The 19312-nt window shown below is 55.0% G+C and overlaps 2 protein-coding genes across 4 annotated transcripts; one reads left to right on the top strand and one right to left on the bottom strand.

Moving 5' to 3' along the window:
- Positions 1-1242: 1242 nt before the first annotated feature.
- CAPNS1 (calpain small subunit 1) lies at positions 1243-12738 on the top strand. Of its 3 annotated transcripts, none has more exons than XM_020977605.2 (11): positions 1243-1397; positions 1805-1973; positions 8621-8654; positions 8804-8896; positions 9112-9169; positions 9266-9330; positions 9484-9552; positions 9947-10025; positions 11654-11770; positions 11924-11982; positions 12096-12738. In XM_020977605.2, exons 2-11 carry the CDS (start codon positions 1816-1818, stop codon positions 12120-12122), a joined length of 759 nt encoding a protein of 252 aa, XP_020833264.1. In that variant the 5' UTR covers positions 1243-1397; positions 1805-1815; the 3' UTR covers positions 12123-12738. The 3 variants fall into 3 exon arrangements, with proteins under 3 accessions (XP_020833264.1, XP_020833274.1, XP_078002480.1); XM_020977615.1 differs by having other exon boundaries at positions 1244-1397; positions 8807-8896; XM_078146354.1 differs by lacking the exons at positions 1243-1397; positions 1805-1973 and having other exon boundaries at positions 8807-8896.
- A 1233-nt stretch (positions 12739-13971) lies between these two features.
- Positions 13972-16552, bottom strand: LOC110202034 (cytochrome c oxidase subunit 7A1, mitochondrial-like). Its single transcript, XM_020977987.2, has 4 exons — positions 16446-16552; positions 14721-14813; positions 14351-14435; positions 13972-14128 (listed from the first exon to the last, which is right to left on the bottom strand). The coding sequence occupies exons 1-4, from the start codon at positions 16458-16460 to the stop codon at positions 14073-14075; spliced, it is 249 nt and encodes an 82-aa protein (XP_020833646.1). The 5' UTR covers positions 16461-16552; the 3' UTR covers positions 13972-14072.
- Positions 16553-19312: the final 2760 nt, after the last annotated feature.

Below are 19312 nucleotides of genomic sequence, written 5' to 3'. Positions count from 1 at the left end.
TTTTTCTTTTTCCTTTAAAAATAGTTTGTTATGAGATAGCTTTCAGGGAGGGGGAGGAAAACTAAAAACAATAACAAAAAAATTTCACTCTTTACCCATAGCTGTGAAAGGTGTATGTTGAGCTTCTAATTTTTTAAATAATTCCTTTAATCATACTCTAATTAGGCATCTGTGGCATAGTGGATAATGGGATGCCCAGGACCTCTCTGGAACAGATTTTAAGCCAGTAACAGCCTCCCAGTGCTTCAACGCACTAAATTGCAAAGAGTGGGCCAGAGAATTAGTGGAGGGAATGCGTACACGCGGGAGGTCCCTACTTCAGTGAAATCAAAGGTCTTGCCCTTGGCTCCGAAGGGCTTTAACATTCAGGTCACCTGTCCATTTTGAATTTATTGTGGCCTATGGTCTGTGATGTCCAGTTTCCCCAGTAGTTAGTGAATTTTTTCCGAGGTTATTGATGTTTTCTGGCTTATATGGCCTTTACAGTGGTCGTAGATGACTAAGTATTTATCAATGCCTACTAGGTGCCAGACATTGTTCTAGGCTGTTATTGGGGAAACAAGTACTGAGAACCAAGCGATCGCGTTTGTAAACCTCTTCGCTCCACGCTTGGAACGTAGTAGGCACTTACTAATGCTTGCTTGCATTCCATTGCAAACAAACCAGCCACGAGCTCTGGGGAAAAGCCCCCCCCTTCCCACTCATCCCCAGCCACCCACAAGGAGGGGTGGCTGGAGATGGCCCCGGGGCCACCTGGCCGTGCCCCCCCCCCCCGCGAGGTGTAGCGCGTCCTCTGCCCCGACCGCTTCCGCGTCTCGGCACGGCCCCAGGAACTGGGGGATGAAGCCAGGCCCCGGCTTCCGGGGGCGGGGACAGGGATGGGGCCCGCCATGGGGCCATTTCCTCTGTGCCCTTTTCCCCCCGGCCCCTGCCCCGGCTGCCGGGGCCCAGGAGTCCCGCAACACCCCCTCGCGTGTCCGCGACGTGTAACGCGTAGCCCCGCGTGGCCCCCGGGACGCCGGGATGCGTCTGCCCTGAGTCACTGGCTGGGGGGGGACTCGGATGGGGCTCTTAAAGGCACAGACACCCCCTCCTCCCGTGTCTCCGGGACCCCGCAGAGTGGGGGGCTGGGCTCCGGTTCCGGGGAGCGGCAGGTGGGCGGGGACGCCCGGGTCCCGTTATGCAGCGGGAGGGGGCGGGGCAGGACCAGGCAGGCTCGGGGGCGGACTCTAGGGCCGCGCGGACGCCCTAGGAAGGAGCATCGCCTCGGGCGGGGCCGCCCCTGAGTCACCCCGGCCCCGCCCGACCCTCCTGCTGCCGGACCCTAGTGGAGCATAGCGAGCAGGGCAGGAGGCCAGGCCGGAGCCGGGGAAACTGAGGCCGAGGCCGAGATCAGGGTGAGAGGAAACCCCGAGCCCATTCCAAGAGCCCCCCAGGCCCGGGCCCCGACCCGGAGATCCTCAAGCCCGGGATCCCCAACCCCGCTCAAGTCTCCTCCAGCCTGGCCTTGAGCCCCTTAAGCCCGGGACCCTGAACCCCAGCTTCAATGCCCCCACCCCCGCGCCCCCTGAACCCCAATACTTGGGCACGAACAAGAGCCCCTCAAAGCCCCCCGAGCACCCCAAGAACCCGGGACCCCCAACCCTGACTCTCCAAAGCCAGCCTCAGGCCCCCAGCCCCCAGCCCCCAAACCCTGCCCCAGCATCCGCCCCCCACCGTGCCTGCAGGCCCCCCCTGCCGCCGCATTGCTAACCGCTGCTGGGTCAGGGTCCTGACTTCTGCCCCTCCCCTCCCCGGCCCCCAGGTCCCGGAGACATGTTCCTGGTTAATTCATTCCTGGGCGGGAAGGGCGGCGGCGGCGGCGGGGGCGGCATCGGCAATGTCATCGGGGGGCTGCTCAGCGGGGGCGGCGGCGGCGGCGGAGGGGCTGGGGGCGCCATGGGCATCCTAGGCGGCGTCATCAGCGCCATCAGGTGAGTGGGGGGCTGTCCGGGACACGGGGAGCCACGCACTTGGGGAACCCCAGGACATGTGAAGGTCTTGGGATTGTGGGAGCCTCGGATATGGGGAGCCCCGGGGTATATGGTGGGGTCCTCTTAATGGGAGCTCTGGAAGGAAGCTGGAAAGGGGAGCCGGCCTGAATAAGCACGAGCAATCTTAGCCTGTGGCTGTAGGCAGTCATGGCAGGCATGTGGCAGAGGAGGGGGCCTCCGACCGTGGGAGGAACCCCAGGTTCGTGGGCTCCAGGCCCAGCCCAGCTCAGCAGAGCCACGAACCCCCATGGTTGAGAGCGGTGGGATTCGATGGTCTTTTTAACGTTGAAAAGGCCCTGAAGTTTATGGGGTGCGTTCCTCGGCCAGGAACGTCTGGTAGGGGCCCTCACTGGCCCACCTCGCACACCCCTCGGTTTACAATTGAGGAAACTGAGGGCCACGTGGTCACGCTGCATCGGAGGGAACCCAGGCCCTCCTACCGCACACTGTATCGGGAGGTGGGGGAGGGGCATGGACAGGACTGGGGGTCAGCCGACCCCTCCTGCGGAGAGCCTGGAACACCCAAAGTTTAGATAACATGGGGACTCAGCTGGAGTCTGGTAGGGGCCTGAGCCACCAAGGGCCAGCCCGACACATTCCAGGGGGTCCTGTGGGGAAAGCATTCTCTCTTTGGGAGACAGCTTGGTTCAGAGGATCTGGGTTCAAGCCCTGCCTCCGAACTTCATATTTGTGTGATTTGTCTTCCTCAGGCCTCAGTTTCCTTCTCTGTAAAAGGGGGCTAGACTAGTGACCTCCTAGGCTAGGCCTCTTCCAGCTCCAAATCTAGGGTTCTGTAATTGGAGACCCAGAACTTGAGTAGTAGCAGGTGGGTAGGAGCCCAGCAGCTGGGGTTGGGGGCCGTGCTGGGATAGGTCAGAGCTTGGGTTGGGAGGGGTCTGGGGGGAGGGGGCAAAGAGTCTTCCTGGTTGGCTGGAGAATAGAGTTGGTGGAAGGGCCTGGTGAAGCAGGCCTGGGAAGGTGAAGGGTTGACTCCAGGTTAGGCGGCAGAGTGTGGAGGCAGTGTGGGGGCCACTGGTGGTTTTTGAGCAGAGGGAGCAAGTCAAGGAAAGCACTGCCATCCCTTTTTTATCCATTTCCTGTTGGGCAGTCCCTACCGAACCTGGTTCCCCTCCTGATGAGGTCTGTTTGGGGCAGAGGACATTGGGCCACCATCTCCTTGTTCCCGGACTCTGCCATTTCACACAGCACCCGAGCATAAAAGGCCGTACCAGCTTGGGCAGAGCAAGTTAGATGGGTCACTTAGTAGGGAGCCAGGGAGGAAAGCCCACTCCTTGGGGTCAGCTGCTGGCAGGCAGTAGGGGTGGAGGATGGAGGAGATGCCGAGTCAAAGGGCAGAGGGTGCCGGGGCTCCATTCCTGGGCGAACACTAGTCCAAGGGAAGGGTCTTCTAAGACTGGGAAGACATGAGCAGGCCCTCCCCCTTCTTGGTTTCTGAGAATCCTGGGCCTCCTCTTGCATATGCCCAGCTGTTGCTGAGGTCTCTTACCTGACTCTGGTTGCTGTTGCGTTTTTGGGTGAGGGCAGGCTTTAAAAATGTAAACCCAGCAGGAGAATGTAAGCTTCTTGGGGGCGGGGCCCGTTTCTTTCCTTGTTAGTGTGTTTTGCACAGAATAGATGTTTAATTGAACAACCAGGTGTAGGGGTAAGAAAGAGGTTCTGCCCACAGAGGAAGGGGCGGAGAAAGGAGAGACACCTGGTCTGGAGACAATCTTAAGCTCTTGGCTGTAGATAAAGAGAGGCAGGGCAGCCCGGCTGGGTTCAGAATGGAGACCCATGTTAGGGGACGGGAGGAGCTTGGTGTGGGATACATTGAGATGGAAAGAAGAAATAAACGAAAAAGCATTTATCGGGTGCTTTCTGTGTGCCAAGCCCTGTGCTAAGTAAAAGAGGGTGCCAGGCGCTGCTTCCATTCTGACAGCCACAGACAGAGGAGGTCTGGGGCTGCATGTCATGTGGGGAAGGGGGGGCCCTTAGGTGAAGTTGTAAGTCAGAGGTTGGAGACAGATCTGGATGTTACCAAGGAGGACTTGGTAACAGGGCATGTGGGTGAGGGAGAAAGACTGAGCGTGTAAGCGTAACAACTCTCAATAGGCATCGTGACAAAGAGGTGACCTTGGGTGATGCTTAGAGGGCCTGCCTCAGAGTCAGGTTCAAATCCTGCGTCTGATTCTTTCTTACCAAGCTCCCCCAAGGCAAGCCACAGAAGCCTCATAAGACAGTAATTTATATTGGTGGAGGAGAGTTTCCCCAGCAGTGAGAGAGTTCTGCATAGCTGTTGAAATCACAGGCCCAGACCAAGATAAATAGGTAGTTTTCAGGGCTTTTTTTTTTTTGGTCTGGATGGGTGGTTTCTGGTGTTGGGAACTCCCAGTGAGAAAGGCCCTTCTCTCAGTGCAGAATATAAGTGGTCTCAGAGTTGTTGGGGCCACTGAGACAGTGTCACACAGGGTCACACAGCCAGGGGGCCTCTAAGGCATCCTCAAGACTTGAACCTCCCAGGTCTTCTAGCCATTGTCCACGCTGCCTTTATTTGATGTTGTCCAGTTGTTTGTATCCAACTCTTTGTGTCCCCATTTGGGATTTTCTTGGCAGAGACACTGGAGTGGTTTGCCATTGCTTTCTTTAGCTCATTTTACAGATGAGGAAACTGAGACAAACAGGGTCAAGTGACTTGCCCAGGATCACACAGCTAGTAAGTGTCTGAGGCTGGATTTGAACTCAGGTCTTCCTGACTGCAGGCCCAGCCCTCCATCCACTGTGCCACCTGGCTGCCCCTCATTTTATTGTATATGATACAGAGATTAGCTATACCTTTTTTTGAGGTTTGAAAAGTTCTCCATCTCTGTTATCTGTTTGGAACCTGTCCATAATTCTGTGAGGTAGATACTTACACGTTTTATCATCATTTGGTGTAGGAGGCCTGGAGAGGTCATGTAGCTTGGCCATGATCGCCAAGTGAGAGAGGGTCAGAGTTTACATGTAGGAGTATTTTTGTCTTCTCAGTGGGTGGGAGAAGGGTAGAGGAAGGGAGGAAATTTGGAACTGAAAACAAAAATTTTAAAAGGGGGAGTGGGTCAGAGGTGGGATTTGAACCCAGGTCTTCCTGCCTCTTGAGTCTTGGGCTCTTGACTTCAGGCATCCAATCCTGGATGACAGACTCTTGAGGTCAGTGGGGAGCAAGGTTCTGTTGGCTCTGACCCTCCACAGCACCTAGCACAGTACTTAGGACATGTTTGGTCAGAAGAAGTGAAGTCTCCAGAAGGCATGGGCTGAGGCACGGCAGTGAGGTCAGCTTTGATGTGCAGTGACATTGGACTTTAAGGTGACAGCAGTCTCTTGGTTGTGGGAGATACAGTACTGGGGCTGAGGGAGACAGAGAGAGACAGACAGAGAGAGAGAGAGAGAGAGAGAGAGAGAGAGAGAGAGAGAGAGAGAGAGAGAGAGAGAGAGAGAGGAGAGAGACAGAGGACGGAGAGAGAGAAGGAGGAGAGAGACAGAGAGAGAAAGAGGACAGAGAGAGAAAGAGGAGAGAGACAAGGAGGGGGAGAGAAGAGAGAGGGAAAAGAGAGAGGGGAGAGAGAGAGAGAAGAGAGAGAGAAAGAGGAGAGAGACAGAGAAGAGAGAGAGAAGGAGGACAGAGAGAGAAGAGAGAGGAGAGAGACAGAGAAGAGAGAGAGAAGGAGGACGGAGAGAGAGAGAGAAAGAGGAGAGAGACAGAGAAGAGAGAGAAAGAGGAGAGAGACAGAGAAGAGAGAGAGAGGAGAGAGACAGAAGAGAGAGGAGAGAGACAGAGAAGAGAGAGAGAGAAGGAGGACGGAGAGAGAGAGAAGAGAGAGAAAGAGGAGAGAGACAGAGAAGAGAGAGAGAAAGAGGAGAGAGACAGAGAGAAAGAGGAGAGAGACAAGGAGGGGGAGAGAAGAGAGAGGGAAAAGAGAGGGGAGAGAGAGAGAGAAGAGAGAGAGAAAGAGGAGAGAGATAGAGAAAGAAAGAGGACAGAGAGAGAGAGAAAGAGGAGAGAGACAGAGAAGAGAGAGGAGAGAGAGAGAAAGAGGAGAGAGACAGAGAAGAGAGAGGAGAGAGAGAGACAGACAGAAAGAGGAGAAAGCGAGGGAGGGAGAGAAGAGAGGAGAGAGAAGAAAGGGGAGAGAAAGAAGGGAGAGAGAGAGAAAGCCTAATGAGAAATGAAGAGGACAAACCTGGGGGCTGGGGGCACCCGTGTTCAGGGTATGGGAGATGGTGAAGGATCCATTAGGACATGGGGAGAGGGGCTTCTCTAAGGAGACAGGAGGGAATGGGTTAGACAGGGATTCTTCCTATGAAGGGATCACAGCATGCCAGATGAGAGTTGGAAGGAACCTCAGAGTCTAACTCCTTCATTTTACAGATAGGGAAACTGAGGCCCAAATTGACTAAGAAACCTGCGCAAGCTAGTGTAGATAGTAGAGACCCAGTGCATTCTTTTTTTTCTATTTATTTAGATCTTAACAGACACCAAATAGCTTGTCCTTTCTAGGTACATAAGACAGAAAAAAGATTGTTCATGAAACAGTAGATGCATTATTTTCTTACTCTGCAAAAGTAGAAAATCTATCTCTTTCAAAGCCGTCCTGCTTTTCTGCGCTTCTCTCTGACCCTCCCGTTCTCTTAGCTGCAATTTTAAAAACTGTGCCTCAGCCACCCTCTGTAATTTTGCTGTCCTAGCCCTCTCCCCTCTCCTCCCACCCCCTCTCATTGGGAGAGAAAGAAAAAGAAAAATTGAGCCCTTGGTGCTAATCTGCCACGTTGCCTTTGTCTGAGAAGGTGTCTCATCCTGTATCCCAAGGCCAGCTCTGCAATCCCAGCGGGTCGTCATGTGGCTCAGAATTCTCAGGTCTTTCAGAGTTACTGGTGCGCACTGTGTAAATTATTCTGGGTCTGCTCACTTCCGTCCACATCAGTTCATACAGGTCTTCCTAGGTTTCCCTGAAACCATCCCCCTCGTCATTTCTTAGAGCACAATAGGATTGCGTCACATTCATAGGTCACAACTTGTTCAGACATTCCCCTGTGGAGGGACATTCTCTCAGTCTCCAATTCTTTGCCACCACTAAGAGCTGCCATAAATGGTTTTGTACCTGGGGGTCCTTTTGCTTTTTCTTTGGGGGTAACCAATGTGCCATACTGCCTGTTAGGAGAGACTTGTGGGTGAGATGGGTAGCAAGGGGTGAGAGCGGGAGTCAGCGCCTGGGGGACTGGATTAATGTGATGGATGAGTCACAGCATGCAGAAGATCACTTAGATGAGCCTTACGGTTACGCAGGATAACCGGGGTTATTGGAGGGATACCTGGGTGTTGTCTTTTGGGTGGCAATCAGCAGCTACCTGAGGGATAGGACCAGGGCCCAGCCAGCTGCTGGGCCTCCTGGGGCTGCAGCCCAGGGCCCGAGGGCCTCAGTGTCCCAGAGACGGGGAGAGGTTTTGTTACCAGGACGATGCTGGTGGAGCAGTCTTGAGGCATCTTGGGGGGAGAGTGGGAGGAGCATGAGATATCAGGGCTCCTCCAATCTAGACCAAGCAGTCTTTATTTTTTAAAATATTTGTATAATTGTATTTAAATGCAATTGGTTTCCTTTGTAATCCTATGTGTTTTATTAGTTTAAAAACCTGCTTCTGGGAAGGGGTGCAGAGGTTTCACCAGACTGCCAAAGGGGTCTTGGCTGGGACCCCAGAGGCCCCCCCCTCATTTTACAAATGTGGAAACTGAGGCCTCAGGAAATGAAGTGACTTGCGAAGTTCACCCAGGTAGTCAATGGCAGGGGTGGGTGTAGGAGGGGCGGCTGCTGGACACAGGTCTGTAAACGTTAGCTGAAAAGCAAAACTCAAGACAAGTAGTCACAGAGTTAGTTCAGCAGTGATGCTATTGCTGGGAGAGGCTCGGACCGCAGGGGTGGAGGAAGAAGGCTGCCCCCTGTCCCCCCCATCCTCTTCCCTCCCCTACTTCCCTGCCCCCTACTAAGACCTGGGGGGTGTGGATGTGAGGGGGTGATTAGGGCCGGCTTCCAGCAGCAGGTATCTGCTGTCTAAAAGAGATGACCCTGGGAAAAGGTGGGGGAAGGGCTTGCCCGGGGAGGGCTGACTGCTTCTGTGGAATGCCGCCTGCACCCTCCCACCCAGGCCTGTTGGGTCTGTTTTCCTGAGCCCTCTCTGTTACCTGGGAGGGTTCTGTGGGGGCTGGGCAGGTTATCAGGAAGTGAGTGTCATTTTGAATGAAACCAAGGAGCATCAATTGTGTGTGTGTGTGTGTGTGTATGTGTGTGTGTGTGTGTGTGTGTGTGTGTGTGTGTGTGTGTGTGTGTGTGTGTGTGTGTCCCAAGTTGGGAGGCAGTGAGTGGAGAATTCTGGAAGGGTCACTTCTCTCTCGGGGGAGGGCTTCTTGGCAGGGATCTGACCCTGGTTCTGAGTGTGAGGAGTCACTTGGACCCGGGCAGAGAGGTCCTCCTGTAGGTTGCCAGACTGGTTTTGTGGAGGGGGTAGGGCCAGTCTCTGCCCCTTCCATGACATCCCCCCTTCCCCATTCTTCTCTCTAGTGAAGCTGCAGCCAATTATAACCCAGAGCCCCCGGTAAGTGAATCCCCCCTTTTCATCCCCGCCTCCTCTTCCTGGGGTTGAGGGTCACAGCCTACAAGGGAGGGCCTGCCTGCGTTCTTGGGCTGGGGGGATGGACAGTGGAAAGAGGAGGTGGTTTCTCCTCTGAGCCTGCTCTTTCCTAGCAGCCCCCTCGATCCCACTTCTCCAACATCGAGGCCAATGAGAGCGAGGAGGTCAGGCAGTTCCGGAGGCTGTTTGCCCAGCTGGCAGGAGACGTGAGTGCCCAGCTCCCTTCCCACACGCCATCCCTTCGGTGTCCCAGTGAGCTTCTCCAGGAATGGATGGGCCCCTAGACACAGTCCTTTCCCTCACCCCTGGGCACTCCAGGAGGCCTCCTAGGAGTGGGCTTTTGGCAGAAGAAGCCCCAGGGTAAGGGGACCCCTCCCTCTCTCCTGCTGCCTCAGTCTCCCCTCCTACCCTCTCCCCACAGGACATGGAAGTTAGTGCCTCTGAACTCATGAACATCTTAAACAAGGTGGTGACTCGACGTGAGTGCCTGGTGACCCTGGGGGTGAGAGGGCTGGGCTAGGGCCAGGGATGGTAGAAGTGGTGTGAACTCTGACCTTGGACCTTGGCATCTACAGACCCTGACCTGAAGACTGACGGTTTTGGCCTCGACACCTGCCGGAGCATGGTGGCCGTCATGGACGTATCCTTGGGGATTTGGGGTGGGGGGGCGTATTCTATGTGGAGGGTCCCCACTCTGCCCTCTCCTGCATGCTGTGACTTTGCATCATGGCCCCCCTTCACAGAATGGCCCCCCTTCCTCCCAATTTGAGCCTTAACTTCCTGCCCCCACCAGAGCGATACCACCGGCAAACTTGGCTTTGAAGAGTTTAAGTACCTTTGGAACAACATAAAAAAATGGCAGGTGGGTCTGCCCCTAGGACCAGCCTGCCCTTCCCCAATCCCGGGCCTTTCTGCTAACCTGACTTCCTGAGAGCCGCCCATCCCCAGCCTGCCCCTCTCACCACCCCCATCCCCCTGCATCTTGGGCCTTTCCCTGCCCATTCCTGGGGGCCTAGCTGTACATCCTCATCATGGACCTCTGTGCTGCTCTGACCTCTCCCCCATCCCCCTGCATCCTGGGCCTTTCCTTGCCGGTTCCTGGGGGCTGAGCTGCCCCTCTGTGCCACTCTGGCCTCTCCCCCATCCCCCTGTGTCCTGGACCTTTCCTTCCCGGTTCTTGGGGGCCGAGCTGCCCCTCCCCGCCATGGACCTCTGTGCTGCTCTGACCTCTCCCCATCCCCCCTTTCCCTCTTCAGGCCATCTACAAACAGCACGATATAGACCGCTCAGGGACCATCGGCAGCCATGAACTTCCAGGAGCCTTTACAGCTGCAGGTTTGGGGGCCCTGGGGTTAGAGGGGAGATGGGGAGGGACCCGAAGGTGAGACAGGACTCAGCCCCAGCACTCCCAAGGTCTGACCACTTTGGATCTAGAATTTTTGAGGGAACAGATTTGTGATTTGATCAGTGCAGGAAACCAGGCCCTGTGGGGTGGGAATTTAACTTGGAGTCTGTGGCCCCCAGGGGCCCATGGATGTGGCCCAGGGGTCCACGACCTTGGATGGAAAAAAACATTCCGTCCTTATTTTCAGAAACCTCTAATTGGAAATTCCACCATAAGCGATTCCAAGTAGGGATGCCTAGGCTTCCCACACTACCCGGGGTTCGGGACACAAAAATGGGGGCCCCTGAACCAGGGTCCTGATTTCAAGGCCACACAGGGCCTCAAGGCTCACATAGAGGCTATCACTGACTTGGAATCTCTTTACAAACATTATAGTAATCAACAGCTAATCAATTACTGTACAACATTTGATCTATAAAGATTCAGCAACTGACTGATCACTTAGCCAGATCTCCTCAGTGGAAGGTACTCCCTTCGTCAATACAGATCACAGCCTCCACCACAACTCCTCCTGCTGTGATTCTTCTCCCCTGTCCTTCCAGAAGTCTGGGCTTCAGAGCTGGACCTCAGGACATATCTAACCCAATCCCCTTATTTTATGTAGAGGGGAACTGAGGCCTAGAGAAGATCCACAGAGTCAGGGGAATCCTGGGTTCAAATCCTGCCTCGGTCACTAGCTGGCCACGACGTGTCATCTCAGCCTCAGTTTCCTCATCTATAAAAGGGGGAACGAATCCGTACCTCATGAGGTCGTTGTAGGGAACCCGCTCGTAAACCTGAGCACACCGCAGACATGTGCGCTATTAAAAGCCAGTCAGTACTTCCGTGATATCTCATTGGTCACTGTGTAACAACTGATATTCATTTGATAACCGCACAGCAGAGGCGAAAGTCTGCAGCCTCAGACGCTTGGTAGTGCTTTGGGGTTCATATCCAGTCAGTATTTATTAAGCACCTACTATGTGCTAAGCTGTGCCCTCAAGGAGCTTACAGTCTAAAGGATGTGAGGATACTCAGCCGACAAGCATTTATTAAAGTGCCTACTGTGCGCTGAGCACTGTGCTTGGGTGCTTCAGATACTAGCTGTGTGACCCTGGGTGAGTCAGCAGTTTGAACCTCAGTTTTCTCATCTGTAAAATTGAGGATAATCAAGTCCCAGAGGTGTTGAGAGGATCCAAGAGACGTCAGACGCCGGGCAGACCTTAAAGGGCTCTGGAAGTGTTTGGTGCGCTCCGTGGGGGAATTTACAGCTGCGTGGTACTTAATGCCTGGCTCTGGAGCAAGAGGATCTGAGTTCTAATTTTACCATACTATTTATTGACTGCCTGTGTGACCCTGGGCAAGGCAGCTCTCTCCTTCTGCAGGAGAGTACTGAGGGGGCTGGTCCATTCTGGGTCTGTGAGCCCCTGACTGTAGGTGAGGGCAGGCAGGGCGGGGTCTTGGTGGGCCGGCTGGGCATTGTGCCCCCGGCTCTCCGGGTCAGTCCCTGGATATGAGGGGAGGGGGGCAGGAGGGCAGATGAGGAGCCTAGGCCGCTGACCCCTGCTGGGCCCCCCAGGCTTCCAGCTCAGCCCAGAGCTGTACCAGATGATCATTCGGCGATACTCAGATGAGGACGGGAATATGGATTTTGACAACTTCATCAGCTGTCTCGTGCGCCTGGATGCCATGTTCCGTGAGTGATTCGGATCCCTTGAGCCCTGTCCTGGCATGGGGGTGGGGCGTCCGTCCCCAGGCCTTCCTGTGACACCCCACCCTCCCGAGCCGCAGGCCACGTGCACTTGGAGATCCTCTCCTGCTAACTGTTTCTCTCCCACCCCCAACCCAGGTGCCTTCAAGTCTCTGGACAAGGATGGCAGTGGGCTGATCCGGGTAAACATCCAAGAGGTGAGGGCCAGCCCCCCGCCCCGTGTCGGTGGGGGTCTGGTCTGGGCAGTGCTGGCAGATTCCTGGGGGAGCCCCCCAATTCACTCCTCCTCCGGCTTCCCCTCTTCCCCCAGTGGCTGCAGCTGACCATGTACTCCTGAGGCCCACGCGTCTGTCCACGTGACTGGTCATCGGCCCCCTCTGCTGCCCGGGACAGACATCACCAGGAAGCTGGCCTCCCCCTTCCCTGCAGTTCTAGCATGGGAACCCTCTGGCGCTGGCACCACCAGCCAGAGGCTGTTATTCCTGGGGGGCCCCTCCTACCCCCTCCTGTACAAATATGGCCACCACCAAGGAGCCCCTGCTCCCCACTCACCCACACCCCCACCTCCCAGCTCTGGAATGTGCCAACCGACCACATGCTCCCCCCCAGCACCCCTGTAAACATGTCACATGCTTTAACACTCCAGCCACATGCTTCCCAGCTTCCTTAGACAACTTATGCTCTAATGTGCTGTCTCCCCCCCCAGCTCCACCCCCATGCCTGTAAACATATCACGTGCTCGCTGCCCCCAGAGCCCCCACAAGTACATGTTCCCTGTTTTACCACGTCAGCCAGGTGCCATCACATGCTGCCCTCACGGGGTTCATCTGGTATCTAGTGCCTTCGCCCACTCCCCACGTGCTTCAGCCCCCTCCCCTTCTCTGGGTGGGCCTGGGAGCAGGGGCAGGGCTTCACGGCTGCCCTGACGCCCAAAATAAACAGTGGTCACAAGACTGACGGCCTCCTCTGGTGCATACCGCCATCATTGTGTGCCATCATATAGGAGCTTGGGCCAAGGTTTCTTTATTCGGGAGGTTGGGAAGTGGAGACCCTGGGTCCTTAGCATTGCTGCGGGGCAGGGCTCCCCTCAGCTCATCTTCTGGCAATCCCAACTTCCGCTAATGAGGACTCTGCAGGTTGAGGGGGGATGGTGGGAAGGTGTTTCTGTCTCAGACCGTGAGACCTGGGTCACCATGAGCGCCTAACATTCGCACAGCTCTGATTGCCTTGGGGAGGAAAGGTCTTTTCCCTGCCTTTTATGGAAGGGGGGGGCGGGGAGGGCTGATTTTGGATTGAGTGCTCTGGGGGTGTCTGAGCAGATATGGGGCCATACCCTAGGAACCTGGCTGAAGGACTGTCCATGGGGGACAGTTTCCAAACCTGCTCCTCTTTTCCCCTTTGCCTGCTGAGCCACGAGGGTCCCCCTCAACTCAGTGGTTGATGATTCCGGGAGCTGACCCTGCCATCAGCCTGGGCCTTAAGCTATCCCTACCACAATGGGTTTGAGCTCCCCCCCCCCCCCCCCCCCGCAGGCCTCCGTTTAGGGAGGGTGTACACTCCTGAGAGCCGGGCTTTTGCACCTTTTAGGATTCTCCCCTCTGCCTCCCTGATCCCCAGAGACACCCTGGAGAGAACTAAAGGCCCAGAATTCCAGACCCACGGGAAGGACTCCTCCCAGCTCAATACAGTCACTTCACACAGACCCAGACCAGACTGCCCACCCCTCCAATGTCTGATTTCCTGTGACCACTCCCGTGTGACTCAGGCCATCCAGGGTGATGGGTGTCATCAGCTGGGGGCAGGGGGTGCAGGGTAGCATCCTGGAGAACCCTCGGGGGTATGACCCTCAACAAACCCAAGGCAGACAGCAGGAGGGAGTGAGGGCCTGCCAGCTAGCAACAGAAGTAACAGGAATAGACAGGGTCATGTCAGGTAAGCTCGCCTCTCTAGGACGGATTCCCTTTTCTGGGGATCCTGCCTGGTTCCCCAGTCTTTCCCCCAGGACCGCCAGTCTCCTGGAACCTAGGCTTCTGCTCTAGTGTGGGTGTGTATGTGTTGGGGTGAGGGCAATGGTCCGGGTCCGGGTCTCCCTTTGGGAGAGGGGGAGGGAGGGAGGCAGGGAGATACATTCGGGTCAGGGTCCTCAGTCTCGCAGCACCACCACCAACACACAGACTTGCTCTGGATCAGCTTTCTCCCAGCTAGGGAATTTATTTCTGCCCAGCCCTGACCCTCGCCCCAGGCCCTGCCAAGCCTTTCCCCTTCTGTCGGGTCCTGGTGTCCACTCTCACTTCTTGTGGGGGAAGGAGGCCCAGCCAAGGTAGAAGAGGCTGTAACTAGCACCTGGGGGGAGGAGGATGGAGTGAGAAGAGAGAAGAAAGTGAAGAGTGCCCAAGCCTGATCTCACTTCCCCCAGAGCTCCTGAGTCCTCAGAGCCCGGAAGTCAGCACCCCCTCCCCTGCCCTCCCCACATGGAGTTCAGGATCCCCTGGCCCTGGACAGAGACCTTCCACCACCCCGTCCCCCACCCAGCTTGGGGCCCAGCTCTCCCGCCCCTCCACTCACCTCCCAGGCAGATGGCCATAGTTATTCTATATAGAAGGTGGTCTTTGGCTCCACCCTTCAGGTGGACTGGGAGGTCATTGTTTTCCTAGGATGCAGAGCAAGGCATTAGGCATGAGGGAGGACAGTCCTGGTCATCACCCCCAAAGAGTTGGGGGACCCACACAGCCAGGACTCCTGGAAGCATGGGGAGAAACTGGGGTCTCTCGGAAAATGGGGGGATTCTTAAAGGGAACATAGCAGGAAACTGCGAAGGAAGGGGCCACTTTGAGCAAGGATGCATCAGAGTACCCAGGGAAGAGGGCCATGGGGCATGCTTGGCAGATGTTGGGGTGTCTGGGGGAGGGGGGTTCAGGTCCTGGGCTCCCCTCACCTGGAAGAGTTTTTGTTTTTCAGGTACTTTGTTCACAATGTGGTTTCTGGCGCTGGAGCTGAAGGGTCGGATCAGGGTCCGGGAGTGGGATACCTGCAGGGGATGGATGGGAGGGAAGTAAAATGAGTGGGAGGGTGCTGCGGCAGGGCTGTCAAGGGCAAAGGTCAGAGGGCAGCCAGCAGCTGGATCAGAATCTGGAAGGAACCTCAGAGATCACCTGGCCAAGAATTCCCCCCAAATGGCCCCAGACTGGGGGAAGAGGGATGGCAGAGTAGGGGGCATTCCCCCTGAGGGGGTCATTGGAGAGTTCTAGCTGGGGACTCAGAATACAGAGGAGGGAATCCCAGGTTGAATGATATAAGGGGGTTCCTGGGAAAAGGATACCCCATGGGGGAGGGTTCCAGACCCAGAGGTCAGAGGGGGTTTTTGGGGTTGGAGGGTCCCAGTGGATCCCAGCTCCAGAGAAGACTCCCTGAGAAGGGACACCAGTGGGGCCTGGTTCAGGAGGTCAAAGGAGACTCCTAGGCCTAGAAGTCCCAATGGGTCCTGACTCAGATGGTCAGAGAGCTCCTGATGGGGCCTAGCTCAGGAAATCAGAGGGTAGTCCTGGGCTCAGTGGTCGCAATGGGTAAAAAGTCCTAGCCCCAGAGGGCAGGGGGTCCCCATGGGTCCTGGCTCAGGAACTGAGTATACTCCTGTGCTCATGCATCCTGGTGGTTAGTAAGGGTTCCATCCCTGAAGGTTAGGAGGGCCCCAGTGGGTTCTAGCCCAGGATGATGAGGAGGATAATGATAACATTTATTTAGCACCTACTATGTGCCAGGCTGAGAGGAAGTTGGGTGGCTCAGTAGATAGAGCACTGTGTGCATTTAGGGTTAGTGAGTCAGGAAGACCTGAGTTCAAAATCAGCCTCAGACACTTACTAGCTGTGTGACCTCGGGCAAGTCACTTAACCTCTGTTTGCCTTAATCTACTGGAGAAGGAAATGGCAAACCACTCCGGTATCTTTGCTAAGAAAACCCCACAGACAATATTGGTGTGATATGGTCCCTCAGGTCACCAAGAATGGAACAAGACTGAACAACAATCTGTTCTGACCCAAGAGGTTAGAGGGGGCTCCCTCCTGGGCTGGGGGTCCTGATGGGTCCCATCTCAGGAGGTCAGAGAGTGCTCCCCCTTTTCTGGGGCTGGGGGTCCTGGTGGGTCCCATCTCAGGGGGTCAGAATGTTCCCCCTTTTCTGGGGCTGGGGGCCCTAGTGGGTCCCATCTCAGGAGGTCAGAGGGGGCTCCCTCCCAGGGCTGGGGGTCCTGGTGAGTCTCATCTCAGGAAGTCAGAGAGTGCTCCCCCTTTTCTGGGGCTGGGGGCCCTGGTGGGTCCCATCTCAGGGGGTCAGAGTGCTCCCCCTTTTCTGGGGCTGGGGGCCCCGGCGGGTCCCATCTCAGGGGGTCAGAGTGCTCCCCCCTTTCTGGGGCTGGGGGTCCTGGTGAGTCTCATCCCAAGAAGTCAGATGGGGCTCCCCCCTTTCCGGGGCTGGAGGTCCTGGTGGGTCCCATCTCAGGAGGTCAGTGGGGGCTCCCTCCTGGGCTGGGGGTCCTGGTGAGTCTCATCTCAGGAAGTCAGAGGGGGCTGCCCCCTTTCTGGGGCTAGGGGCCCTGGTGGGTCCCACCCCAGGAGGTCAGATGGGGCTCCCAGGCTGGGGTCTTGGGCTGGCACTGGGCGCTCACCAACAAGCCCCTCATGGCGCGTCCTGTGCGTGTCCTGTCCGGCGCTGACCGCCCAAGGACACGAGGAGCACCCAGCCCCTGCCTCAACCCTTGGCCAGACTCCAGGAGCGACAGCTGGGGGGGCGGGGCCTGGCGGGGAGGGGTGGAGGATCGCGTAATTGGAGGAAGGGTTCAAGGGACAGTCCAATGAGCGCGAGAAACTCCTCCCGTCTCCCAGCGGCCTGGGCTCAGAGGCCGTGCCCAGGCACCTCGTGGAAAAGGCCAGGATTGGCTGCCATGCCTATCAGTCTAGAGCTTTGCGTTCCCATTGGTCAGAGCGCGCAGAGCCCGCAGTGGACAGAGAGACTCCTTGAGCCCAGGTTAGGTGAAATTGTCAGTCAGCTTCTGGGGCCAGTGCAGCGCTGTTCCCAGACTGTCTGATGCACTCCCTCTTCTGAAGACTGCAGGTACTCCCCCGCACACACCTCATTCACTTCCTTGTGCCCTGAAGCAAAGACCCACTTGCCCTATGCTACTTCTGCAGCTCTACTTGCCTCAGTTTCCCTTCAATCTCTCCAAGGGATAGTTGACCACTACATTGCTTCCCCAAGAGAAGACCTTTTTATCTTAACTAAAAAGATAAGGGAGATAAGTCTAGGAATAAGGTCAGGGTTAGTTAGATTTAAGCCTAAGGTCACACTCAGGGTCAAGGGTCACGCTGCCTTTATGGCCTGGGACCTGGTCGAATTTAGGCTTCTAGTTCAGGGTAAGATTTAGGACCAGTTACAACCAGTTAGCTGTAGAGGGAATCCCTGTCACAACTAGGGGATGTCCAGTGACGTGTCTTCCCACTCTGAGACTCTTAGCCTGTGGTTGTTTTTTGAGACCCAGAGGTCGCTGGAAACCAAAGCTCCATTTAAAAAGGCTTCAAGCAAGGGGAGTGGTTTTATTGGGTCACCGTGTGGAGAATGTTACAAGGGAATGTGTCATCTCTAGTACAAGCAGGTTAAAGCCCATTACCACCTCAGGCATCCTGGGCAATGGTGTCAAAGAAAAGTAACATTTTTCATTAAGAGACACAGGGGCCTCAATACTGCTGCTAGGTCTGTATTCCAAAGAGATCATAGAAAACGGAAAAGAACCTATTTGTACAAAAATGTTTAAAGAAGTTCCTTTTGTGGTGGCAAAGAATTGGAAATCCAGGGGGTTCCTGTCAATTAGGGCTGAACAAGTTGTGGTATATGATTGTGCTGTAAGAAATGACAAGACTTAGGTGAACTGATGCAAAGTGAAGTGAGCAGAACCAGGAGAACATTGTACACAGTAACAGCAACATTGTAACAGCGATCAACTGGGAAAGTCTTAGCTAAATGCTGTCCACCTCCAGAGAAAAAAAATTGGTGAACTCGGAGTGCAGAGTGAAGCATTCCTTTATTCACTTTATTTTTATTGTTTTATTTTGTTTGTGTTTTGCAAAATAGCTAATATGGAAATATGTGACTTCACATGTATAATAGATATCAAACTGCCTTCTTAAAGGATGGCTATTTACTGAACTAGTATAAGAAAACTTTTTATTTAAAAAATTATATTAAAAAATTTCCCCTTAAACTTGGGATACAAGTGCAACAAATATATTCATGATTAGTGGGAAAAGGGGACATATGAAAGACACACACAAGGAAAGGTTTATATATAGGAAACATGTGGCCAAGAAGCACACACACACACACACACACACACACACACACACACACACACACACACGCACTCACCCAGAGAAAATATATGGTCAGGGTGCATCTGTGGAGGGGGAAACTCATGCCTGATGCTTGCAGCACCACTGTTCCTAAGCCGCTGGTCATCTGTAGCACATCTGTATTTGTTGGTGATGGCTTTCTTAGAGTTGCTGCTCAGTGGGTCCCAAGGTTGCTGCCTGGCATAGCTCCCCTGGCATTTGGCTGTGGAGCCTATATTAGCCCCCCCTTGGGGTCCTTAGGTGCCCTAAGGTGATTCTTTTTTTTTTTTTAGGCAATTGGGGTTAAGTGACTTGCCCAGGGTCACACAGCTAGTTAAGTGTCAAGTGTTTGGTCTGAGGCCAGATTTGAACTCAGGTCCTCCTGACTTCAGGGCCAGTGTGCCACCTAGCTGCCCCTGGGTGATTCTTCTTTAAGGCCATGGCTTGAGCCCCCACTGGCCCTTCCCCCCTTTCCCGTTAATAAGGGTCTTCCAGTACCATTTAGGCAGTCAACATCGATTAGCTCTTACAAAAGGATATAGACAAAGCAAGAAGTGTCTCAGGGAGTTCTTTAGTTCCTACATAACCTTGGACCCCCTCCCCCTCATCCGTGTCCGATGCAGCATGACTCCTAGAGGAAACCTTAGTCTGGGCTTCCTCTGGCCCAAGAGTGAGTGAGAACAAAATAGAGTGACCAGTGCCCACCTAAGCCAATCAAAGAGCCTCCCTTTCACCTGGTAGCCAGCTGATCACATGTACTCCACAGTTTCCCCAAGGCCTGGGTCTGGATGACTGCTCCTCACTCTTCAGGGCATGGAACCCTGGAATCCGGAATGCGCAGGCATGCTCAGCTCAGCTCACCTCCAGTGGAAAACAATAGAGGCAGAGAACCAGGGCCCTTCCTGGACAGCGGCTCGGAGGTTTCCTGGTCTCTTCCACAGGCGCAGAAGCCCTCTGTGCTTCATCTGGCCACTGAGGCCTGCATTTCTATCATATCTACCTGAGGTTAGGGGCTGGAAGTCTTTGTAACTCGCCGTCTAATTTCAGATTGGACGCCCTGTGCCTTCAGGCTCGTGTTAGTGGGGCTCTATCTGCCACAGAAACCTGAGAGAGCTGAATTGGTCTGGCCCCTTGCAGCATTTTTAGGGAC

The sequence above is a fragment of the Phascolarctos cinereus genome, unplaced genomic scaffold (assembly GCF_003287225.1).
Source record: "Phascolarctos cinereus isolate Bilbo 61053 unplaced genomic scaffold, phaCin_HiC Scaffold_726;HRSCAF=1367, whole genome shotgun sequence".
NCBI lineage: Eukaryota > Metazoa > Chordata > Mammalia > Diprotodontia > Phascolarctidae > Phascolarctos > Phascolarctos cinereus.
This window is presented reverse-complemented; position numbering and strand designations above follow the sequence as displayed.

Bases quoted from the DNA above. Each gene is read 5' to 3' on its own strand.
- CAPNS1 (XM_020977605.2), top strand. From the start codon at position 1,816: ATGTTCCTGGTTAATTCATTCCTGGGCGGGAAGGGCGGCGGCGGCGGC. The intron at 9,170-9,265 runs GTGAGTGCCTGG...TGGCATCTACAG, and splicing joins AAACAAGGTGGTGACTCGAC to ACCCTGACCTGAAGACTGAC. The intron at 9,331-9,483 runs GTATCCTTGGGG...TGCCCCCACCAG, and splicing joins GCATGGTGGCCGTCATGGAC to AGCGATACCACCGGCAAACT.
- LOC110202034 (XM_020977987.2), bottom strand. The intron at 14,436-14,720 runs GTGAGGGGAGCC...TCTGCATCCTAG, and splicing joins AAAAACAAAAACTCTTCCAG to GAAAACAATGACCTCCCAGT. The intron at 14,129-14,350 runs GTGAGTGGAGGG...TCCTCCCCCCAG, and splicing joins TATGGCCATCTGCCTGGGAG to GTGCTAGTTACAGCCTCTTC.